General features: G+C 41.0%; 1 protein-coding gene across 8 annotated transcripts in view; it reads right to left on the bottom strand.

Moving 5' to 3' along the window:
• The window catches only part of Pam (peptidylglycine alpha-amidating monooxygenase), a 263,904-nt gene that overhangs the window by 110,408 nt on the left and 126,671 nt on the right, over positions 1-26,825 (bottom strand). For all 8 annotated transcript variants that reach the window (XM_040752966.1, XM_040752968.1, XM_040752967.1 and 5 more), the window contains exon 4: positions 7,932-7,989. In XM_040752966.1, the coding sequence (XP_040608900.1) occupies positions 7,932-7,989 (58 nt within the window). The remainder of the gene's footprint in view (positions 1-7,931; positions 7,990-26,825) is intronic.

A 26,825-nucleotide genomic window follows, 5' to 3' on the forward strand; every position in this document is an offset into this window, starting at 1 on the left:
TTTACTTAGCATCAGACTGCAATCAGGGCCATATACATTTCTAAGGCTGGGACCCGGGAGAAATTTTCATGGAACACTTGCTTGTCTCTCCGTTTTCCTTTCCAAGCCTAGGTTTACACGTCAAATTGGATGCATCAAACTCATGATGTGGAAACTCTGTGCAGAACACACTCAGCCTAGTGGAGGAAGCAATGACCTGGAAGATATCCATTTACGTATAAGCAGCACTGTTCCAAATAGAAATGGCAACGTTACCTTATTTTGTTAAGGTTATGCATTCGAGAAAACCCACCAACCTTGGACATTTATTTGCTTGTGGAGTGTGTGTGTGTGTGTGTGTGTGTGTGTGTGTGTGTAAAACTGTTGGGATACCTGTTCTTAAGTCTGTTTCTATTTCTTCCCAATGGAATGATTTGGTACAAACAAATGGCTTTAGTATACTATTGATATTACTAGATGCTATCTAATAATTTTCTTCCATAGTACTTAGGCTGTGTTATACTTCAGAATTACCCATAGAGTTTGTTAAAATAACGTAGGCTTGGGTTTAGCCTAGTGCTAGAAGGTTTGCCTGTCAAAGCCATGCTTTTTAGTAGCCGACTATAATATACTATGTGTGCATACTCAGCTTTTGGCTAACTACTCTTAGCTAATTTCACATTGCCTTCCTCTTTTAACTTTGCAGAGTAAAATAAGGTTTCTTTGAACATTTAAAGATAAAAATTGAGATTTCCTAACTGCCCTATTAAGAGATTCCTAAAGCTGTATAGTAGACCATGTCATTTTTTTTGATGAGCACTGGCCAGAAAACATATGGAGTGACTTTTGAGTAAGTCTGTATCTACGATTAAGAGTGTGTATACTAGACGTGGGCCAGCAGCCAGAGGCATTTTCTGCCAAGCCTGACAAATTGAGTTCGATCCCTCGAACCCATATGGTAAAAAGAGAACTTCCAGAAGCTGCCCTCTGACCTCCACACATGCACCATGGCATCTGCCCCCTCAAACACAAAAAGGAAAAAATATTAAAATGATGCATCATATTAATATTCTAGTGATTCAAGCCATGTTCCACAGAACTTGGGAGCTGTACAACCTAAGAAACTGAGTAGTATGAGATATTATTGAAAAAGAAGGCCTCCAGTTCTTAATATTACTCCCTTAAGCATTTCTTCATATCGACAAAATAAAGGCTACACTGCTGTAGGGAACTGAAGACGGTTTGTTCTGAATTGTAGGATACGGTGAACCTTAATGCTCATAATATTGCAGTTGAGGGGAAAAAACACAACTGTAGAGATCTCAGCTACAGTTCTAGAGCTGTACCATTAGCGATCTTCTGTCAGCTGCCCCATAACACAGACAGGGCAATACTGCACTATGGGTGCTTCTCACTGAAGATTTTGAAGCAGTAAGCTTAATAGAGAGTTGTCACTAACTCTTACTAAGAAGGGCAATGACGTACACTTCATAACGAATCTGTAACATAGTTTATGAGGGCTATCAGCTGCTGTCGGAGTTAACCAAGAGACACATTGACCATAAATTGCAAATGGAATAATCCCGATGGATGAACAAAGAAAGTCCAGTATGAAAAATGAATTAAATCCCAGATGACAGGCCTAAATTACCCTTAATGGTAACAGGAGAACCAACTAAAGGATCAATAAATAGATTTTATCAGCCAAGCTGTAAGACAGAAAATGGTATAAGCATTATTAAGCTCTATTTTTGTATGCTATCCTTTGGGTCCCACGTTCATTTCCTACAGAATGAAATCTATATTCCTGTTCTAGCCTTTAAGGCTATTCATAATATTGGGCCATTTCCTACATCAGATGGCAACATGCTAACACCCAACACACCCTCTGCACTCTGTAAGACAACCTTGCTCCCCAGCTGCTACACCTGCCGATAACATTCATCATGTGGTACTCTTGCAAGATATGCATTTGCTTCTTATAAAGCAGTGATTCTTAACCTGTGGGTCTGGAGTCATTGCAGGGGGTGTCAAAAGACCTTTACATAGGTATCACATGTTAGATATCCTGCATACAAGGCATTTTCATTATGATTCACAACAGTAGCAGAAGTACAATTATGAAGTAGCAACGAAAGTAATTTCATGGTTGGGGGTCACCACAGTATGAGTAACTGTGTTGAAGCGTTGCAGCATTCTAGTTCTAGTTCCTAGAATTCAATGAGAATGAAGACACAACATACCCCAAATTATGGGACACTTTGAAAGCAGTGCTAAGAGGAAAGTTCATAGCACTATGGGCCCACATGAAGAAGCTGGAGAATAGTCACCCTAGAGAATTAACAGCACAACTTTGAATCTTTAAGAAAGAAATAAAAGAAGATACCAGAAAACGGCAAGATCTACCATGTTCTTGGATAGGTAGGATCAACATAGTAAAAATTCCAAAAGCAATCTACAGATTTAATGGAATCCCCATCAAAACCCCAGCACAATTCTTCACAGAACTTGAAGGAACAATATTCAAGTTTATATGGAAAATCAAAAAAACCCAGGATAGCCAAAACAACCCTGTACAATAAAGGAACTTCTGGAAGCATCATCATCCCTGACTTCAATCTCTAGTATAGAGCTATAGTAATGAAAACAGCTTGTTATTGGCACAAACACAGACAGGTGGACCAATGGAATCAAATTGAAGACCCTGATATTAACCCAGACACCTATGAACACCTGATTTTTTTTACAAAGAAGCTAAAACTATACAATGAAAAAAAAAGAAAGCATATTTAACAAATGGTGCTGGCATAACTGGTTGTAGACATGTAAAGGATTACAGATAAATCCATATCTATCACCATTCACAAAACTTATGTACAAATTGATCAAAGACCTCAACATAAATCCAGCCACACTGATCCTCTTAGAAGAGAAAGTTGGAGGTACCCTTGAAGGAATTGGTACAGGGCATCACTTCATGAACATAACTCAACTAGTAAGGGCACTGAGATCAACAATTAATAAATGGGACCTCCTGAAACTGAGAAGCTTCTGTAAGGCAAGGGACATAGTCAACAAAACAAAATGGCAGCCCACAGAATGGGAAAAGATCTCCACCATCCCACATCTGACAGAGGGCTGATTTCCAAAATATACAAACAATTCAAGAAGCTAGTCACCAAAACACCAAACAATTCAATTAAAAAGTGGGGTTCAGAAATAAATAGAGAATTCTCAATAGAGGAATCTAAAATAGCTGCAAGACACTTAAAGTGTTCAACATCCTTAGCAATCAGGGAAATGCAAATCAAAACAACACTGAGATACCATCTTACACCAGCCAGAATGGCTAAAATCAAAAACACCAATCATAGTCTATGCTGGAGAAGATGTGGAGAAAGGGGAACACTCCTCCACTGCTGGTGGGAGTGCAAACTTTTGTGCCCAGTTTGAAAATTAGTATGGCAGTTTCTCAGGAAGATTGGAATCAGTCTACTTCAAGATTCAGCAATTCCTCTCTTGGGCATATAGCCAAAAATGCACATTCACACAACAACTTTCAACTATGTTCAAAGCAGCATTGTTTGTAATAGCCTGTACCTGGAAGCAACCTAGATGCCTCTCAACTGAAGAATGGATGGAGAAAATGTGGTTCACTTACACAATGGAGTACTACACAGCAGAAAAAAATGAAATCTTGAAATTCTCGGGCAAATGAATGGAACTAGTAGAAACCATTCAGCATGTGGTTACAGGAAGACAAGCATGGTATGGATATTAGATATAGAACAAAGAACTACCAGCCTACAATCCACACCAACAGAGAAACTGGGAAAAGGGGAGTACCTTAGAAAAATACATGGTCCACCGAAGAAGAGGAAAGGGACAAGAACTCCTGAGCAAATTGGGAGCATGAAGGGAGACAGGAAAAAGAGAAGGGGAGAAGACAAGGGAGGGGGTAATAAAAGGGATCAGGAAGACTGAAACAGGGGAGGAAGAGAGGAGAGCAAGAAAAGAGATGCCTTAATAGAGGGAACCAGTATAGGTTTAAACAGAAATCTGGCACTAGGGAAATGTCCGGAGATCCACAAAGAAGACCCCAACTAAGAAACTAGGCAGTAGTGGAGAGGCAGCCTTTGATGTCCTTCCCCTATAATGAGGCTGATGACTACCTTAATTGCCATCCTAGAGTCTTCATCCAGTAGCTGATGGAAGCAGAAGCAGGCACCCACAGCTGAGCACTGAGCCATACTCCTGGAATCCAGTTGTAGAGAGTGAGGAGGGATGAGCAAAGGAGTCAAGATCATGCTGGAGAAACCCACAGAACCAGTTGACCTGACCTAGTGAGAGCACAGAGACCCTAGTTGTAAAGCTGGGGAACCATCATTGGACCGAACCAAATCCTCTCAATGTAGGGTAACAGTTAGGAGGCCTGGGTAGTTAATGGGACCTCTTACAGTGGAACCAGTATTTATTTTTCCTTAGTGCACAAATGGACTTCAGGAGCCCATTCACTATGGAGGGATACTGTTTCAGCCAAGATACATGGAGCAGGACCTAGGCCCTCCCCCAAATGATGTGTTAGATTTTGATGATCCCCCATGGAAGTCCTCACCTTCCTTGGGGAGCAGGTAGGGGTTGGGCTGGGGGGTTGTTAGGCAGCAAGGGAGGGTGAGAGGGAGAGGGAACTGGAGGGATGGATATGTAAAATTATTGTTTCTAAAGAAAAAAGAATTGAGGACATTCAAAAATACTCGGAGGACATTCAAAACTACTCTGAGAAAAGATTGTAAGATAGGAAAAGATACCCAGTCACCTGTCTGGAATCAGGAATGACACATGTGGCTACACACGCTTGTGTTTACTGCTGTCAAAGCCATAAAATGTGCATCTAAGCATGGCACCTTGCTAGACCTTGGGTTTTGCCGGCACAGTATCTGGTGGGTGTACATCACCATTAAAATCAGACCATTTCTGTAGTTCTCACCTCAGAATAAATGCTGCTTAAGAAAAGTCACACTTGGAAATATTCTATTCCAACAGTGCAATTCTGTGATAGTTGCTTGATAATCAATGCCAAGGTCCAAGCAAAACAGATTAGATTAACTTCAATTGTTTCTAAATTCATCTATGGTTACCTCATTTATACAGGGTTTTCTGACAGGTAGGGAACTGTCACCATTCACTAAGGAAAAGACACATTTATTTATTGGTCATCCATGTGAGGGAAAGCAAGAGGATGAAGATGACAGTCAAATTTCTTGGCTGAGTGAGCTGCTGTCACAGCCGATTCCTCCGAGTGTCTGTAAAACACCTTGCAGACAGCACCACAGTTCAGTGGTCAAATGCAGATTTCCTCTCAACTCTCTCCATGCACATCTCTGATTTCTTGATATAAACAAAAGCAATATTCTAGGAAACGTTCTAATTTCATCCAAATATAAAATTCCACATCATCATTAGAGTAAGAGACCATTTTAATTCTAATTTATTATTTCAGTATGAGTCTAAAGCTACATTACAGATGCACATTAATTTCATGATGATGGAGATGGTATTTCTCAATAATGATTATGCGTGTTTTAAAAAATGAGTTAAGTCACAAAAACACAAATACTAAGAATTATTGTATAAGAGTATGTGTATGCACATGTGGGGCACTATGTGTGTACATATGCATGGAGAGGGGGTTGTCCTCAGGAGCCATGCATCCTAAGAAAGAGCAAACAGAGCTGCTATAACCTATACTTAAGGGAAAAAAAACTAAACTAGAAAATCCAGCCTAGTCTTATAAAAGGGCCTTAGCAGATCTTACTTATCAGAAGAAATAAATTTTGAGAATGAGAATCTGGAACAAGGCCCAAGAAAGTACAGAGACCATCTCTTATCAGACTTCCTCGGATGAGTTAGTTCTAGTCAGCACACAACCCCAGTTTCTACGCTGGGAACTCTGAGGTTCATCTAGTCACCTGTCCAACATGTGTTCCTTCTATTACTTCTGCTTGTGGAGAAACGGTCAGTTGGTGTTATCAGCCAGCTTTCTTGTATACTTTGAATGTGACCATTACTGAATGCTAGTGACAGGCTACCTGCTGGGCAGCACACCATAAGACTCACATTCATGGAAACCATCTTCCCAGTGGGAAAGAAAATCTGTACCATGCATGCGATCCTTCCAGCAATAGAAAAGGAAGAAGTACTTAAAAAGATGTTAGGATCATAGAAGACCGTGTGATGGCCTTGGAGCTGGAAACAGTTTAATCTTAGAAGAGAGATGCCTACAAAATAAAGGGATGCTAGTGCCCCGGTTTTAGCACAGAGAGCTTCATGTGTTCCCATGAGCACTCAGTAGCTTGACTGAATATATTTACTTGTGCTTCACAATTTTCGGTTACGGGAAAGTCAACACATTAATAGTACGACAGCGGTAGCACATTCCACGCCATATTTATAATTCTTACAATGACCAGCCCTGAAAGCCCACACTCCTCACACCCTCCAAAAACAACGCAGTAACTGTTAGTGTGAAAGAAACCCTTAATACTGCCGTGTCCTATGACGACTTTGTATTTACACAGGTGTGCGGGGTGGCCTTCTCTGTAAAGCCAGTGTGAAATGGGAGGAATAAACACAGACGACATAACACCTTGAAGAAAAAAATCCATTTTATAGGTAAATATTTTTCTCTCCTAGGCTGCCAAACACAAGGATATGAATGAATATATTTTAAGTTACTCTTGGGGTTACTAAAAAAAAAACCTATAACTAGGACCTTAAATTCGTTTTTCTATTTTTAGAGGTACTCAGTTTAGCCTTGGGGAACACTGCCTTTCCTAAGCCTGTTCTGGGTAATGTCCAACTACAACACCAATCCCTTTCAGGCAATGCTCAGCCAGTCACAGTGTTACTCTCATTCTTGGAGATCAACTACTGAGCAGGACTGTACAGAGAGTGTTGTTATAGGTTGTGTTCTGTCGTCGTTATTGCTGCCAGAGTGTAGAGGAAAAAAAAAACCTACATGCAAACCGTTCCGGCTTTGCACGTCTATAATGGACACTCCTGCGGGAAGCACCTCATGAAAATTCATTCCTGACTGCCCCATGGCTACACTGCACACATTTTACCAGTCACATAATAGTCATTGCAGGCAGCCCACTTGAAAATTAGTTGCATGGGACCAAAGCACAAGTCTCATTACCGTTAACTTGCCACCATCAACATTTTAAGCCAGAAGAGAAAAGCAGAAAACAAAAGCGGGGGGGGGGGGGATAAAAACATGAATAATTTGTCAATCACTCATCTTCCTTAAATAGTAAAAGTCTTTCATAGGGGACTCTTAAATTTAAACAAGCTAGATAGAGACAGATGGTGCTTTGTCACTTCTCCTAGGTGACTGAAAGACACATCTGGGAAGGACCTGTCATTTAAGTTTCCTTAGCCTACAGTACAAATAAGAGACTGCGCGTTCCTTCTCTTCCTCCCATCCTCTCTTCCTCACTCTCTCCCTTCTTGTTTCTCTCTGCCCTCTCTCCCTCTTTCCTTTCTATTTTTTCCTCCTACCTGTCTGATGGGTAACATATTACACTTCCCAATGTCGACTCTAAGAATAGTCTATTTATAACATGAACCATCAGGTAAACGGTGTTGCTGAGTGCAAGGAACCTGAGAATCCAGCCACAGACAGAAAGCCAATACTGTACAAATGGGACCACACGGCACTGGTGACCACTGACATCTGCACCCACTCCTTAGCTACCACACTCGTGACTCTCCAGATACAGTCTGTAATCTCGTCCTCAGCGGCTGCCTGCAGTTTCTTTTCGCATTAGGCATGATGAATGCATTTTGGAAGCTGACAGTAGGAGATTAATACACTCATAAGCACTGAAGAGAACCTTTTACTGATTTCAAATTGCTATTCCCCTGTTCCCCTCTATCCAAAGGATACTTACTCACAAAGGCTTCCTCATCCACAGGCAGACGCATGGACATGCAGAAGTACGTGTCAGACTGTTAAAAAGAGAAACATAGAAAATACGTTTTAGATAACTAAGAAGACTGAGGAGTTAGCTATTAAACACACAATCTCCAAGAGCGAAGGGGAGTCCTCCAGTGAGGTGAGAATGCCCGCTGAGAGCTAGGCAGCAGATTAGCAGAAGGGCAGAGTCTCAATAACTTAGAGTTGCTACAATGTCTTATATCGCTTTAATAAACAATTTTGAGACCTGTTTACAAGGGTCAGCATCAGGCGTGATATTTCTAACATGGTCATAGCCAAAAGGTGACATTGTAGACACTTTTTAAAAAATATGGAATACACATCTGATTTGAAAATAGTGAGAGGGGGCTCTGATAATGTTTTTTGCTATTTGTGAAATTAAATAATTTCCTTTATTGTTTCATATATGCCACAAACACTAATGACCCCACATATTAACAGCAAGGTTGGTTTTGGATATCATACTGCATATGGTTATTCTCTTATTTTACATGTTCATGTCATTCATTGAAGAAATCAACCTAATCACAAATTAGACTTCCTTTCCCAGCAATTGTTCCTCTCCCTAGCTCACTATCACAGCAGTAGCACTAAACTCTCCAGTGAGCCAGGTGAGCCGGGGCATACATACAGTCCCACCTACTCTGGAAACCAGTCAGGGCACTGGGCCCAGAAATTCAAACCAGCCCGCATATCACAGCAAGACCCTATCTCCAAACAACATTTGACACAAGAGAAAGTGAGTAATAAAAGCCTGAGCTCGAAGACAGCAGGTCTATGAAGAAGACCTAGTTGGAAATCTGTATGCAGTGAAGTGTATGTTATGCTTGATGACACAGGGGTAGCTGCACTGAGTTAATAATTCATACTTCATACATTACTGTTGCAAAGTGCAAGAATCAACAGACCCCAGGAATGTGAATGCAGATTATCCCAGTGTCTCTAAGTGTACAGTTAGCAGCTACAAGCCATGCATTTTATCTACTTTTTAACCTCTGTCTTAGTAAACAATGAGGTTGCGATACACAAAAAATGCATCATAAAATTTGGAAGACATGATCCAGTCCTTGATACTACTACTATTCTTCATAACATTCTTTTTCAGTTGAGAAAATAGCTTCACTTCTTCAAATCTCTCTTAGAAAGTGTGTGGTGAAATTGTACAAGTTGCATAAGGAGGCTAAGTCACAAGAAAGGCTGGAACAACGAACTTTGCATATAGGACCTAGGAGATATGCAGACATAATGGTGTCTAAACATCTGAACAAGCAACCCTGTCTAAAACTATCTAAATAATTTTTGCAATAAAATTATTCATAAATGTTTTACTACTATTTTAAACGTATTAACACAGATATTCTTTTATATTTGAACATCATGGTCCGTAAGAAATTTAGAACTTACATGTTTTGTGACTCCTATAACCCCTGCTGCTATTTCTAGAATTATACTTATTGTGTATCAAGCATGAGATTAGTGTCTTCCTTCTGTTGTGCTATTTAAAGCAATCCAATGTGGTAGACAGACATGGTCACTCCACTTTAATCCTCGTAAGGAAAATAATAAACATTTATGGAGATCTTATTCTGTGTCACCGTCTTTCATAATTGATGCCGTTCAACCTCAAAACGCACTGCTGTATCATAGGTACTATTATTATCCCCACTTTATAGACAGGGAAACTGAGTCAATCCAAGGTTTGACAGCTCTGCAAAGATATTCTAGCCATGTTCTCTGGCGGCCTCTTTTCAACTATGTATGGCTTTAGCCTTTGAAAACTTCAGGTTCTTTGACAGACATCCACTTAACTTTCAGCCTATGCCCTCCTGCCTAGGGACAGTGCTGTCCACAGGAGGCTGGGCCCCTTCCAAATCAACCACAAACCAAGTCAGTCTCTTAGAAACATGTCACAGTCCAATATGACCACACAATTCCCCATTGCCAGGAAGCAGTTTCTTCCATGGTTTCTGCTTGAGTTCTCACCATAACCTTCCTCAGTGGTGGGCTGTGACCTGGAAGTGTAAGCCAAATAAAACTTTCCTCTCAAAAAAAAAAAAAAAGAAAGAAAAAAGGAAGGAAAGAAGGAAACTTCAGATTCTAAGTTCAAGCCATTTTTCTGTCATCTCTATATAAAGACTTGTAAGAGACTCAATAAAACACCTCTAGGATGACACCATCATCTTTTAAGATGTGTGCTTCACTCTGCAAAAAAAGATTATTGTCTGTACCAATCTCACATTAGTACATAGGGCTAGGACCCTGGATGCCTATTCAGACAGTTACTTTGCAAAGCTTCCAATTCTACTTTTTTCCTCTGCCACTTATGATGTAGGTCTACTATCTCAGATGTTCTTGCCATGTTCAACGATACTGGTGCCCCACTCAGGCCCACACTAACGCAGCCCATAGTAAATGTACAAAAAGCCCCCTTCTCCTCCCTGCCATGACAATTAACAAACCCAGGTGTCCTATGCACAGAGGCAAACCCTTTACATAATCATCCGCAAACGCCAAACATAAATGGTTGCCTCCCCTTTGTCCTGGGCAAGGTCATTTAGTTCACAGTGGATAAGCTTTCCTAAGCAAAGAGTCCTGACAGAATGAAATCCAACCTTCTCACTTGAACTTGTGTCAGGCCTCGGAAACCCATAGGTACAGCACCTAGGATCTGAACACGGCTCATCTAACATACCAGATAATCCAAAGCAATGTGACAAGGAACAGCTTTAAAGCAAATACAGCACTAGGAGCATATTAAAGAAGTTAAGCATTGTTTATACCCGAAACCCCAAAAGATTGGGATGAAATGCAATTGAAGCCAAAATTCCTTTTTATTTGGAAAAACTGCTGGCTTTACTTTTTTGTTGTAATCCAGTTCAAGTTACTGCTAGAATAGAAAAGTTACTGAGTTAAATGGATACTTCAAATGGTGTAACCCGGTTTTCTTGATAAAAGCTAGAAGCAAAACTTAAATGCATGAAGATTATATATAATACATAGAACATATATATACATATATATATATATGGACTGTTAACATCAGATCCATGTTGTTATGTACTGATCTTATCAGGTGTTTGATTTGAAATTAGAAAAACTTGGGGATATCTTTCTCTTATTAATTTACATTTTAGATTATAACTTCTTTTACCATGAAAATGTGTACATTTCGGCTGGTTATTTCCTAGGCTACTGCAGTCAATCACAAAGAAGCTAAAGACAGGAAAGGAAAGGAAATTTGAGGGAAGAAAGGTGGGAAGTAGAGACAGAGGAGGGAAAGGAAGAGACAACTGAAGTGGGCAGAAGACAAGCTATCTTTCTCAGCTATTTGGGGAGAGCAAAGTCTGTAACGAGCCCAGCATCAGTGCCGACCCTGAACCACCATAGTGTGATGTGCAATCGTATTTATGCCCCATTTTTGAGATAAAGAATAATTTCTGTATGGAGAAAAGAATATACGGCTTTTCCCTAAAACTGAGCACACAGTGTAGTAAGTCAATTATTTGCCTTCAGCCACAAGATCTGAAAACCACACAGTTCAATAAAATGGGGGAAAGAGCTGTAAAAGGAACAGGGGAGGGGAGTTGAAATACCTTGTTGCTACAACATGGTATTTAGAACTGAGGGGAAGATCCAAAGTCTACATGAAGAAGGCACCACTTTAAGGGTGCAGCTGGACAGACAGGTGGCAAAGGATGACTCACAGATACCGCCAGTGGTCTTGAGGCTGGCAGAACATGAGTGCGCATGCTCTCTACAATGCTATTCATTTTATCCTCATAAGCGCATTGTGAGCAGAGTTAGCAGACAGTGCACCTCTTCTTTAAAAGATACTGTGCTGACCCCCACTCAAGCAGTTATCGTCAGAATAGGGTTAAAAGCCGTTCTAGTTTATGCCTGAAGACCATCAGAGAAAATGAGGTATAGTTCTTGTCATTTTCACTGTATTCAATTTTAATTTATTTAAATTTGTGATTGTGACTAGCCCTTAAAAATATCATGACTCAACTTTTTAGAAAGACTAAACTTCTTCATAATTAAATGAATGATGTCTTTGGTTGTTTTAAATTCCTGTGATATAACTGTTTGGAAAACGGCATATGCCAAACTCTTGAAATTTTATGATGGTGATTATAATTTTTTTCCTGAAACACATTAATTTTGTAGTAGGTAGGCAACACTGCATATACTTAAAGCTGAAATCCCATGCTATATGCAATAATCTGCCTTAAACGCTAGTGTTACGTCTTCATGTATTATAATCAGTGCAGTGACCAAGCCACTTTCCATGGAACAGCACACCTGCTGAAGGCAAAGATGTCAAGAAAAGAGGGGTGCACACTATTAAAGACAGAGAGTGAGTGCAAAGGGGTGTGGTGGCTCACACTCGGAATCCTAGCACTCATGACCCTGGAGACAAGAGGACTGCCAAAAGTGTGACTCCTGGGACAGCCAAAATGAATAGCACAGTAAGATCCTTTCTCACAATATGTAAACAAATGAACAAACAACATCATATCTGTGCTGTAGTACATTATCATATCGCTGATACGGCCAACAAAGCCAATTATGCTTTTTAACATGGTGAACACTGAGAACACTGTTTTGAAACAATATCTTGGCCTTACAGCCTTTACTGTTCAACAGTATTAAAAATATTCCAGGTAATTAGGGTCAAAGTGTTGGCTCCGTGGGGAAAGGGGCTCACTGTTAATCCTGACAGCTTGCTCTGACTCTCACAAGCTCGCACGTACATACACTAACATACAAAGGCAATAAAAACTTTCAAATATTTCATAGGTTCTGTCAGAATTTAGCCTATGACACTTTGGAAAGGGGAAAACATTTATGGTGTCTCTTGTTTCATTTGAGACTTTCCCATCTCAGCCATTTACCAAGAAAACAGCAGGCAGGTTAAAGACAGAACTCCTTTCAAGACAGAAAACTGAAACTGAGGAAGATAAGTAACTTCACTGCAGGAAAACAATCATGTACTCTTGACAAAATAAAACTCTTATCTTATTCAAGCTAGGTGTGGTAGGGCAAGCCTTTAATCCCAGCAGTTAGACCACTGACTGAGTTGGAGGTCAGCCTGATCTAAGTAGCAAGTTCAGGGACAGCTGAGACCATGTCTCAAAACCAAAAACAGCTGAACAACAAAGAGAGAAAGTAGAAGGGCATTTTCAGATGTCTCTTACATTTGAAAAATATTATCAGTTCTAAAACACTTCAGTTGTTCATCTGATGAATGGATGCCATAAGGAAATCAAAAACACATAAAAATTTAATAAGAAACTTTAGTCCAAGTCCCCTAAATTCCCTACATCACCTGCAAATATTACATAAAAGCCTTATGATAGAATACAGTGATTTAGAGTAGACCCATAACTGTTCAAGTGTCACCATTTTGCTTCTGCAAAGTAAATTGAACATATATTCATAACTCAAACCAACGTTTCTCTCTAATACCTTTGGAAGACACAAACTTAACACCTTATTGCCCACTGTAATAGTTTTTTCATAAGTACACACTCCTGGGGAGGATGCCTCTATACCTCAGCTCTAACTGTCAGCATCACGCTTCAGAATTTTCCATACATCATCATCACCAATGCTCATTTTCACCCTATGGGAAGAACACTGTACGTGGAGCTTGGTGCCAGGGGACTGTGCGCAAAGTCCTGCAAATTCCAACTGGTAGCATAAGGCTCAGATTGCAAAAGGGAGAAATTACTGGAATCTACATAGCAACATTCTCCAGTAGTATCTGCTTGGGTAATATCAGCCAACTCTGAGTCAAGAGAAATATGATAATGCTGATGTGTCTCTACTGCAGCTATGGGGAACTATATAGGAAAAGCACATCTTTTCCTTAAAAATGGTATGTTAGAAATACAAGGTGGGCACCTTATTGCTTAGGAACTCCAGAGATATTCTATTCCTAAGTATCTTTAACCACGAGTTCTTATACAGACAGTGGTTCAATAATGGCCATTACTGAAGAAATAATAGTCTTTGTTTTCATGTTGTCTTTTAAAAAACCTGAGATGCAATAGCTTCTACGGAAAATAAGGCTAATAAAGCCAACTGCTCATTTAAATTATTATGGGACAAACAACACCAGCTGTATACTATTACATGTGGAAGCTGTTGACATAAAACCAGTAATTTTTGTTTTGGGAAACCAAAGGTACCATTCACATTCTAGTGTTGAATGCTATGATTTGATCCTGATTGGATAATATCACTTTATTGTGCAGGCAGGAAGGATTCCCCAGACTAGCTTTACTGAGAAGACTAGAGAATGAAGTGACCAAAATAGGTTTCCAAATAGATAGCACGGCTCAGTTTTTCTGGCTTTGCAATTGTCCAGTCTCTGGAAGAATAGTCTGTTGTGTACAGTATACTTTTTGGTAATTTACCATAGTTATCTGTCGTTAAATTACCAGAACCATCGAAAATAATGAGACAAAGAAGAAAGGTAGTGTATAAACTGCTTAGTGTGTGTGTGCGTGTGTGTGTGTGTGTGTGTGCATGTGTGCAGGTGTGTGCGTGTGTATAACCAAAACATCATGATGTACACCATAAACAGACACAATGAAAAATAATACCAGTGAAAGTAGAACCACTTCATAATAGAAACTGGTTTTGTGCTTCAGAATTTTAGCTTCTCAGAAAGTGGATCATAACCTGTTAACTGACTCCTCGTCATGCGTACACCAAATCCAACCCAAACCATGAAGGAGCCACAAAACTCGACATGTTCTCCATACACAGAGATCACGAGAGCCCCTGGTCGTCTGTGATGTCTGTCAGTGCAACTTAGGAATATAACCAAAGGGCGCCAGGGCTCTCTGACAAGAATTTTCACTATAAGAAACAGAAAACACTTGGGAAATATTTGCTCAGTATCTTCCTTTAATTTATATTTTTGGCTTATTTTACACTGAACTTAAGGAATTTTGGGCAAGGCGGCAACACGTAGGTGGTTATAGGGGTAGTCTTTGCCTTACTCCTGGTGAACTAGGCATGGACAAAGAGACAAAGCCTCAGTCTATCAATTAACGACTCTGAAAGAACAAAAGAAGACAAAAGATAAATGAGTGTCTTTTTCTCTCCTGCTTGCAGCTGGGATGTAATTTCTTGCACTCGGGCATCAGAACCCCAGGCTGTGCCTCTGGACTGTATGACTGGCAGCAGCTGCTCTCAGATTTTCAGGGTACTTGATCTGGACTGAGCCATTCAGACCTCCTACCTTGCAATCACCCTTCTTACTTTTGATCATTCTGGGGTGCAATCACCCACGTGTATCCCCAGTCTATCTCAAGCTAAAGCATCTATGCCAATGTAAACTGGAGTACCCACTATCAGTTCAGTATGTTTAGAGAACTTTGACTAGCATATGTTACCTCAGTAGGTAAAGGAATAAAGTTGCTGTTTCCCAAAGTGACTGGAGTATGCTCATCAGAAACTGATTGTGCTGGCTAGTTTTTATGTCAAGTTGACACAAGCTGGTCGTTTTAGATGATGGAGTCTCAACTGAGAAAATGACCCCAACCAGACTGGCCTACAGACAAGCCCGTGGCACATCTTCTTGGTTGATGACCACTGCGGGAGGGCCCCGGCTCACTCTGGGTAGTAACACCCCTGGACGGGTGGTCCTGAGTGCTCTAAGAAAATGGCTGAGCAAGCCCTGAGGAACCAATCAGTGAGCAGCCTTTCTCCACGGCCTCTTCACTTCCTGCTTCCAGGATTCTTCCTTGAGTTCTTATTCTGACTCCCTTGGATCATGGGCTGACTCCAAACTCTAAGATAAACAAACCCTTTCCTCCCCAAGTTACTTGTGGTCATTGTGTTTTATCACAGCAATGGAGTCCCTGACTAACTAAAATACTGATGCTGACCCAACTGGAGGAATATATTCCCTCCACCTCACCCTAGTATCACGAGAACCAGAGCAAAGGAGCAATGTTCAAAGAATAAGATGAAGCGAAGGCATGATACGTACGTTGTTTTCTTCCAAGATAGAATTTAAAATTCCTGACTGAAGATGGTTTAGAAAGGTAGCTCATTTGCTGAAGTGATGACTCTACACCATGAGGACCTGAGTTTGGATCTTCTGTACCCACAAATATCCACCTCTGGTGGCAAATATCTATAGTCCCAGTGTTGGGGTCAAACATGAGGCAAAGAGAAAAGTGCATTCTTGGAGCATGGTAGACAGTCAGCCAAATTGGTAAATTCCACACTTGGTGAGAAACTGCCTCCACAACTAAGGAATGTGACTGAAGAAAGCCCCCAAGGTTGGCTTTACCGTCCTCCCGCACCCCAAATCTGGAAATCAAATAAATGTTCCTGTTCAGTCCACCTGGAAAGGGTCCCATCATCTCCACCCTAACCATAGAATTTCAATATCAAATGGCTTATGTGTGACCTGGCCCTGTTGTAACATATGTATCTGTCACAATCGCATCCCTAACACACGTTTATTGTTAAATCTCCCTCCATAGCATGAAGAAATCCATCCCTTTACAGCTATATTTTCTTAATTAAGTGATGAAATTGAACAGCTGGAAAAATCCCAGGCAGCAGATCCCGGGCCACACGGGCATGTGTAAGGAGCGTCTGCCCAGCATAGGTTACAGAATGCTGTTTTACGGGAATAATCACACAGATAAATACTAAGTTTTTTTTTTAAGTGACGTATAGGAAGGGTGCTTGCAGTGACAAGGGAGAGCAGTTCCGAGGAGGTGGTCCAGCAGAGCAGAGTTGCCAATGGCTTAGCACAGGAAAATGTATCATCAAGGGCTCTGTAACTGGAGAGCACGTGGGGTGACAAAGGAAATGGGTGCTGTTGCGCATGGCACGGCAGAGTAGATGCTTCTAGCTGGACTGAAAAAGCAGATGCGGCGTCCATGCGCCTTGTGATGCCCTGCTGTAGACTTAGCCTATTTTGTGTCTCTGGACAGTTAACAGCAAGCCACTGAGATTTCTATGGAAGCATTACATGAGCCTCGTGAAGAGACATCTAGATGTTCAGGGAAACAATGGTAATGGTTTGGATCCAGGAGAAGATGGAAAAATAGGGAAGAAGACGGACTGAAAGGAAAAACCTGACTTGGGCGTGTACGTGAGTAGAAGTGGGGAGCAGCGTCAAGGAGGGTCCACGTCCTAGCTAGCATTAGCTGTCAATTTTATAGGCAAGAAAGGATTCTAAACTGAAGAACTGACCGGATAGTGTACTCCTGTAGGCATGTCTGTGGGATGCTGTCTTGATCGTTAATTGATGTGCTAAGGCCCAGTCCCTTGTGGGCATCACCACTGCCTGGGTAGATGGTCCTGGGTATACACTAAGTTAGCTAAGCATGAGGCTGCAAGGGATCCATCAAGCAGTGTTGCTACATGGTTTCTACCTCAAGGTCCTGCTTAAGCTCCTGCCCTGCCTTCCCTCATTGATGGACCATGACCTGGGCTAGATAAATCATTTCCTCACCTAAGTTGCTTTTTTTTTGCTTAGAGAGTGTATTTTTTTAAATAACAGCCATAGAAATGAAATTAAAGTAGTCTAAATATATGGTTTTCATATCTTGTTATCGCTTTGAGATAGAAAACATAAGGTGCTTTAGAAAGATCAACACGTAAGCGTCAAGGGCAGCTAGATCATCCGGTGTTCACTGTGAAAACTTTGACTTCAAGAAGTAAATGTGTACAATGTAAAAGCTGGATGGCAGAGTATAAGCTAGTATTTTGCTCTGTGGTTATAAAGGAAGAAAAATATTAGAAGGAAGAGGAGGAGGAGGCAGAAGAAGAAGAAGAAGAAGAAGAAGAAGAAGAAGAAGAAGAAGAAGAAGAAGAAGAAGAAGAAGAAGACGACAAAGAAGAAGAAGAAGAAGAAGAAGACGACGACAAAGAAGAAGAAGAAGAAGAAGAAGAAGAAGAAGAAGAAGAAGAAGAAGAAGAAGAAGAAGAAGAAGAAGAGAAGTAGAAGAAGAAGGAGAAGGAGAAGGAGAAGGAGAAGGAGAAGGAGAAGGAGAAGAAGAAGAAGAAGAAGAAGAAGAAGAAGAAGAAGAAGAAGAAGAAGAAGAAGAAGAAGAAGAAGAAGAAGAAGAAGAAGAAGAACCAAAAGAATCGACAACAGTATGCAAAGGCCAAGGAACAACAGGGCAGGAATGTAGAAAATGATGAGAAGCTTATGCCAAAGAGCCAACGGAGGAGAAAGTCTCCAGAATTAGACAGGGCACCAGGCTAAATTCATGTCAGTGGCACCCTCAAAGTCCTTTTCAGAATACAATATTCACATTGGGTGTGGCATCTAATCAATAATGTATTTTAAAGAACACATTCTTCCCTATGAGCCCACATCTAAGGAGTCTGACGACAGACTCTGTTCTCATGACTCTAGCCCTCCTCAAGGCCAGGTGGGGTCAGTCCCAGCTACACTCACTGTCCCCATGACTTTCCACAATCTGTTATCTGCACTATCTCCAAGCAAAGCAGTGCCTTCCATAGTGGTGTATGAGATTCACCACAAGGTTTTCCCATTATCTTCCTCGGTGATGGCCACGCAGCCAAGGCTGACATGGAAAGCAAGATAAAAGAATAACAATGAAAACAAAATCAGGAAAACAATAAAAGAAACAATACTAAAACAATTAAACAACAGAAACAAAAAATCAGATTTAGAAGATTGAAGAAAAAGGAAGACACAGTAGGTTAAAATTTTCAAATATTCAAAACAGAAATGTAAAGAAAAACTTGAAATAAAGCTTATTTTACTTAAATAGCATACACTTAGCAGAATATACTGCCACAGAGGAGTAACACTCAATGGATACCAGTTTATTTCAAACTAGGAAACCACTACTTTTCATAAACTAATGGGCTCCATGCATCTTAGAATCTGAAAGCTGGAATCCTTGTAATACACAATGATTTAAATGTATTACTATTATCCGTAAGAACTAATGAAGAGATGTGGTATAAAAGTGAACACTTTTTCAAATGAAAGAGTAAGGAAAAACACAAATTACTAGACTAAAATGAACAACTGAAGTTCCAGTCCAATATGCTTCAATGCATTTATACCAATCCGACAGCTCTGGACAAGGCTTCAGATTCTCCAGACAGGACATATTCGTAAGAGAACTAATATTTTTAAAACAAACTATTATAGTCAAATTCCTGTCGCAAACAAATCCTATTTTCAAGGCTTGTCATTACGGCCTTGAAAATGCAAAGAGGGAGACAACATGGCAGAGATGTTGAAAAGGAAGTCCTGTGAACAAAGAAAGAGTACCTCCACAGTTACAGCTTCCAGAGGTGCTATCAACTGCGGGATGACAGCCATGCCCTCTATTTATTTGAGACTTTCTCGCTCAAGGCCATTCCTAAAATGCCCAAGGCCATTCTTTTCAAACACCAGATGCCATACTGACAAATTAAAAAAAAGGAGAGGAAACAGCTCAATAAACGGTAGAGCTGACTGAACCAGAAAACATGGGAATAACTTATTAAAAATGTAAGGTATTTTTCCTCTTGCTTTGAGATCAGGAGCTCAAGATGCTGAATTCAATCTGGGTGTGGTGGTGTAGGCCTGAGACCCCAGTACTTGGGAAACCAAGGCACTGTGAGTTCAAGGCCAGCATGATTGGCCTATATAATAAAATTAAAATGCTAATTTTCTTTGTACATTTTAATTATGCAAGAATTGTGACTGCTACATATATGTGTGCATGAAAACTTACATAGTAGTGTATGCTACTTGCACTAGACAGTGTAATCTGTGTAATATTCCACTTCTGGCTAGACTGCTAAACTCAAATATATGTATTGATACATAACAAATATTAGCAGGATTTTCCACTTGAAAACTTCCCCTTCAATATTTATTCCATTGTACACGGCACTTAAAATTGGCACAGGAATTAAGCATGAGGTGGAAATGCACTTTTATAGCTATGAGGTATTTGTTCCTAGGACCTATAAGCACATAGTCTTTGGAACAGTATCAGGCAGACAGAACCAAATCAAAGGGCATACAAGGCATCTCGCAGACATGGAAGAAGGCTAAGAATGAATCAAGAGTAGAATGAATGCATCTGGGGCAGATCCTGGAGCATTATTCCAACCAACCAATCAACAGTGCCATCAAGACATTAGGCTACCTCAGCGTTCAGACTTGTCTTCCCGGCCCTTTGTCTCTGAGGCTACCTTTTCATAACCCGATGGGTGCAGTAACACAGTAAGCCCCCTGCATCACACCCACTCAGGGCTACGTCCAAAGCCAGCAGCAGCGACAGTCTCTTCTACATGGCCCTTTCCAAGCATAAAACTCCCCAGGAAGCACCTCAGCCCCAGGAGACCTTCCTTTATCGATCAATCCCCAGCCCTAATCCAATCATCAGTCAGGAAAAGGCACACAACACAGCTGTCTTTGCCAAATCCAGGCTGAGTCGCACCACAGGAGGCAAACACTGGAACAGAAGCTGGGTAGGCGCACGTCGGCACAAGCAGGAGTCTTTTATGGGCGAGCAAAGGGTTGGAACAGTACATTTGTGAAATCAAAACCAAATCCTTGTCATTCTAACTGCAATCTTTGGACAACCGCACTCATTTTAGTTCACTGGCTTACAATGTCCAGAACTTTCGGGAACCTTTTGGCTTTGGCCTGGTGAAACAACAGAGTTAATTCAATATGGGCATCTAGACTCTTCCAGCTGCAGTTTTTAATTAGTGAATAAGATTAGCAGGAACAGGATTCGCAAATGCCCATGGCTAGGTCAGTAAACCTGATCATCTGTGGTATAAAAAATGGAGAGTAAGTCGGTCCAAGTTAATGTGAGGCATTAGGGTCTCCTAAAAAAATGAGGCTTTTTCCTTCCAAAGAAGTGGAACAACATGTACGGGGTACTGACACTTAATGATGGTGTGACACATTTAACTATAGTGATCAGCAGCAAAGTCATTCTGCTTGTCCCTGGTCCATACCTTTCCCCAGGGACATTGCCATTGTTCTGAGACTTCCATCCATAAAAGAAACACTTTAAATTGCTGCATCCTTTTCCTTGAACTTTTAAGAGGAACTATGAAATCAAATAGAAAAACATACTTTGTAGATTTTCCTGTGCATGAAACCAGCATCTCTATTTCCAGGTAGTGGGCTGTGCTTTCAGGGCTGAAGCCTGGGTTAATGCTCCACAGTGCTCGAGGACCAACTGGCATCAGAACTGTTGGTCAAATTAGTTTACTGATCCGGTCATGTACATGACTAACAGCTTTTTATAAAGGGTTTGTTGCTCCAGAAATAGTTCCTGGGCACTGGATCATTTTTTCCTTTAAGTATTTTTATTTGTGCTTTTTAAAAAAAAAAGGCCATTAAATCAAATTTATCTCACTGTAATTCTCCAACTTCAAAGACAATATTAATAGTTTAGGAGAAGGAAAACTGTACACATATATTCTTCTAAATTATGAGGGGTAAGCACTTGTCATTTAGCTAATGCAGTCATGGTGAGCTAAGTAGCTTTGGAAACTGTAAATTCCCATTTTTCCAGATATGCTTTCACTTGTCACAAGCTCAACTGATGTCATAAATATAAACACTCCATTTACTTCAGTAGGCATTCCTTTTTTCCTGATAGCTTGGAAATTTGTGAGTTAAAGAAAAAACAAACCAACTAAACTTGGTGCTTTCAATAAGGCTGGCTTTTCCAGGCTGACACACACATGGACTTACACAGTGTGTTGACTAAAACAAACCTAAATTATCAGTGTTACAGAATGAAGCTCTTAGAAATCATTTTAAGAAAACAGAAAGCTGGGTGTGCTACCTATAATCCCAGCTCCTTGTGAGGCTGTTGGAAGGAGATTGCTGGTGCCAAGTATTGGTGATAAACTTTGACAATACAGTAAGGTTCTCTTCTCACCAAAAATTGATTAACATGTGAATCAATTGAAAAGAAAAATAAGTGGCCTTTTAGACGGTTAATATCTAGCAGCCAATACCTTTGGAGCTTAACTGTTATATAAAAAACATATACTGTACTGTATTTAGTGGTGATTAAATATTTTATGAGGGAAGCCTCCTTTGTACATAAGTATTTCCATTGACAAACTGGTAAAGAATGACATGAGTCAAATGCTTGTCATGGGAGTCATCTGTGATAATGGACGTCATCTGTGACTACTAATCCCAAGTAAAGCCAGTGGGTGAGAGCTGATAGGAGACAGTGTACCTGGTGGGTTAATCGATCTGGCTGTCATTAAAGAATGCTACAACATCATAAGAACAGAGACACTCAGACATCGCGCATCTCCCGCTGGTAGCACATATCACCACCTGTGAAATATTCCTTCAGAATACCCAAATGGAAATGGATCAGGCATTTAGAGTAACAGAAGAAGGAACACAAAGGATAGAGGGGCACACGCTAAATGACACAGCGGTGATACAGACAGCAGAACCTAGAATGCAGACAAGCGCCTTGGGATTTCTTTTCCTCACAAACACGTTATACAGACGAGGAGAAAATGGAATCCCTAAAATCCCTCTGAGACATTTTAGTAAGATTTGCGATCTGTAATATACTCGAAGCCCAATGAAAGCAAATTAACACTCAACAATACGACAAGTATAATATTGGATAATATCAATGAAAATTGTGGTTATTTTACAAATTAAGGGTTTTTTTTAAATCACTATGAAACAATGATTGGTGGCAAATAACTTCAAAGTCAGTCGAGGTGTGCTGAGGAAGGAACGAGGAAGAACACGGGCGGGTGAGACACTAAGGCTCACCACGCGAGCCCCTCGATGCTGCATGTATCAAAGAGAGCATTCAACTCTTTAAATGAAAATATACAGCTTTCCCCCACAAATCTCTGCTTCTTAAAAAAAAAATCAAACTTCCAAACTGAACGACCATATTTACTGATGTAAATTTCAAAAACCTCACAGTCTCACAAAGGAGGCCAGGAGCACCATGAGGAATCGTGAAGCTTTAAGGGCTAGAAACATGATGGGAATTCAGGATAGAAGAGACCACTTGGTCCCAGGCAGAAGTCACCGGAGATAATGGAGAACACCTTCTCAACTAGATCTGCTCTCGCAGAGGCATTGCCACCTCCCAAGATCACACCGTGTGAGCCATCAACGAAACGACTGAGAAAAGCGTTCATACCTAACCTTCACATCAGACCTGGACTATAACACTTGCAATGCACTGAGCTCATGCACCTGCTTGGGGACAGAACTTTACGCCCAATCACTTTCGGATGAGAACACTGATGTGCTACACTTAATCTTGAAACAACCCGACCAACTTTCTCCCAGGAAGGGGAAGGCACAAATCAATGGTGCCCCTGAGGAGAATGTAACCAAGGGAACAAACACAAACATGTGGGCTACGTTAAGAGAAGCTGCTAAAGGATGTCAAAATATCTAAGAGATCAAAGAAAGCAGCAAGCTAGTCCTGTACAGTCCTGCGAGGCAAGAAGAGGAAGGACTGCCCAAACTCAAAGCTGTCATGGCCATTGGACTCTCAGAATGAAGTCAGGGCAACTCGGTGACACATTCGGCAGGCTTGCTCCTTAGAGCTCAGAGTAGGACAGAGAAATCCAACAGAGAATATCCTGCACACAGAAGATATTGTTGCATTTCTATCCCTGCTATGGCATTTGCTTTTTAAAATGATAACATTTAAGCCACAAAAACAAAAAGAAGTGGCCTAGGTTTCTCACAGCTCCTGGGGGTCTCTGAAGAGAGAATCTGGGCTGCAATACTAGTGAGGAAAATTTAGATAAAGAAGATGAGACAGACTCTCTGAGCTGCAAAATTAATTGGAACAGAACCATGAGGCAGAGGCAGACACTGATAGCCACTAATTGGCACAGAAATTACAGCTCTGGAAATTCTGAGAATACAAGCCTCGAAGACCGAAGAAAGCTACATAAAAGGGTGTGGAAGATGGGGAGGATTCAGATTCCATTAGAATATGTCTTCTCATTTTGGTGAGAGAATTTTAATTTGATCCAAATTTGAATTTAGATGTGCTGGATGTCACGCTGGTTGTGGGGAATGAGTGAGGCACGTGCCATGAGTCATGAGCACATTTTTGTCAGAAGACACTTGGGGGAAACTAAGGAGATGTGATGAAGGCACAAGAAGAAAGGGAAGCAGACCAGAAATCGTTGTCATCCATCTAAGACTTTAGCTGCACAGTGACTATCACATAAATATATATATATATGTGTGTGTGTGTGTGTGTGTGTGTGTGTGTGTGTGTGTATATATACATATATACATACACATGAGCCAGGTTAATCAGGAGAGAGGGCCCTGAGGAGGTGGTTCATGCCTGAGCCCAGGAGGATGAGGCTAGGTCAGGAGGCCAGGAACTGAAAACTTGCTTGGGCAAGAGTAAGATTATGTCTCAAAAGAATAATTTTTTTAAAGGTGAGTGGTGGTTGTGTTGTGGTACACAGAAGCTCGGTAAGAACAGAGCATGGTCAAGAGTCTTAAGAATGAATACAGTAAGCACAGGGAGCTTACTGTACAAAGCTTACTTACAACACAAAGGGACAGGTTCCATGAGGTTTCAAAGGAAGCCCTAAATTTAGTCACAAAGGCGCTAAACAGTCTGATGTGGTTCCAACTGTTTTAACCAAAGAGACAGGCTGCACACTAAACCATAAATTCCTTTGAAGTCTACTTGTCTAATCAATCTAGACTTGCTAATATGCTTTGTGCCTTGACCAAAGAACACAACCAATAATAACCACTCTTTTGGTGTGTCTGTGTGTGCATGCAACTGGAGACAGAAATCAAAGCAGGTCGTTGTCTTCCTTTATCATTTTCCACATCCTTGAGATGGGGTCTCTCACTAAGCCAGAGGCTCATCAATTCAGCTAGACCTGCAGACAAGCAAGTGCCAGAGGTCCTGTAGACTCTGCCTCCCTAGCGCTGGCATTGCAGGCATGCACTGTGGAGACTGGCCTTTTCACGTGGGTATTAGGGCTCTAACTCAGGTCCTCATGCTCACAAGATACTTTGCAGACTGAGTCATCTCGCCAGTCCAGTGCATAACAGTCTTTAACTAAGTATCAAGCACTTCCCAAGGCAATGGGCATCTAGTTCTAATGACAAGGACAATTCTTACTGGGCCTTGAGCCAACTTCCTACATAGTCCAGAGCAATACATAAGCAGGATCACTGGAAGGACGGGTAGGAAAAAACGGATTCTTCTTAAACAGAGATGGAAATAACTGTTTAGTATAAGCGTGTACTGGCATACTACGAACTAAGAGGAATAATAAGCCACCAGGGCTTTCAGAGACTCTGTATTTTAGTGTGAGGAGTTTAAATGATGAAAAATCAATCTTGACAAGTGACAACATACCAGGTCTCTAAGAGCGGCATAAATTATGGCACTCGACTCAGTTGGAGACTGTGGTGGGTTCAGAGGGAACAGCACTCAGATTATGACTTGATGGAAGATGATCTCAACAGATGAAGAGGTGAGGAGCACAGAGACCTCACAGGGTATCAAGATGTTCAAAAACAACTGCTTTTAAGAACAGCAAGTGTGGCCAGGCAGTGGTGGTACATGCCTTAATCCCAGCACTGGAGAGGCAGAGGCCTTCAGGTTTCTATGAGGCCAGCCTGTTCTACAGAGTGAGTTCCAGGACAGGATCCAAAGCCACATAGGGAATCTCTCTCTCTCTCTCTCTCTCTCTCTCTCTCTCTCTCTCTCTCTCTCTCTCTCTCTCTCTCTCTCTCTGTCTCTCTCTCTCTCTGTCTCTCTGTCTCTGTCTGTCTGTCTGTCTGTCTGTCTCTCTCTCTCTCTCTCTCTCTCTCTCTCTCTCTCTCCCCCTCTCTCTCTCTGGAGAAGGGGAAGAAGAAGAAGAAATGTGGGGCTGAAAAAATGGCTCACTGGGGACATGGCTGTGGTTCCCAGCATCTACATGGCTTCTCATAACTGTCTGCAGCTTTACTTTTACGATCTGAAACCATCTTCTAGTCTCTGCACTATCTATACACGCAGTGCAAATACAGACATGCACAATAAGAAACAACATTTAAACAAAAAGAAATACAAAAGCACTAAATATGGTAGAAAATGGGTAGTCAGGGAAGAACAAAGGGATGCTTTAAAAGTGTTATGTGCAGGGCAGTATGGCAGAGAAATTAATGCCCCACCATGCTACAGGAAGTGCATTTGGTCAAAATAAAGAATTTGTAAAGATTTCTGACTAGGAAAATTACATTAGAGAGTATTAAGATGAATCTTTGACCCCAAACCATAATAAGGTAATGACTAAAAGCACAGATTCTGGAGTCAACTGCCATTGGAGTCCAGCTTCCCCTGCAACCACTAATCCAAATATAAAGGAACAAAGGACCTTTGTTACTTGTTATAGATGAATCTAGAAAGTCGGTAGAAAGACTCCACTGTGCAATTTCACTCATAAGTAAAATAAATCTAGGAAAGGCCAAGGCACAGTAACAGAAAAAACAGTGGGCAAGCGAGTATGGAATGAGGAGTGTCCAGAAGCAAAGCGAGCTCTCTGGGGTGACAGAAATGTTCTTTATGGTGTTAATTACACAGACGCACACACTTGCAAACTTTTATTGAATTGCACACCCAATATTTATGAACTTTAGGTATACTACAAATAAAAGGAAAAAAATCATATGTGGTGGTTTGAAAGAAAATGGCCCCCATAAGGAGTGGCACTACTAGGAGGTGTGTCCTTGTTGGAGGAAGTGTGTGGCTGTAGGGGTGGGCTTTGATATCTCCTATGCTCAAACTATGCCCAGTGTCACAGTTTACTACCCTTTCTTTCAGAT

This window comes from Mesocricetus auratus, unplaced genomic scaffold, assembly GCF_017639785.1.
Source record: "Mesocricetus auratus isolate SY011 unplaced genomic scaffold, BCM_Maur_2.0 Super-Scaffold_100010, whole genome shotgun sequence".
Taxonomy (NCBI): Eukaryota; Metazoa; Chordata; class Mammalia; order Rodentia; family Cricetidae; genus Mesocricetus; species Mesocricetus auratus.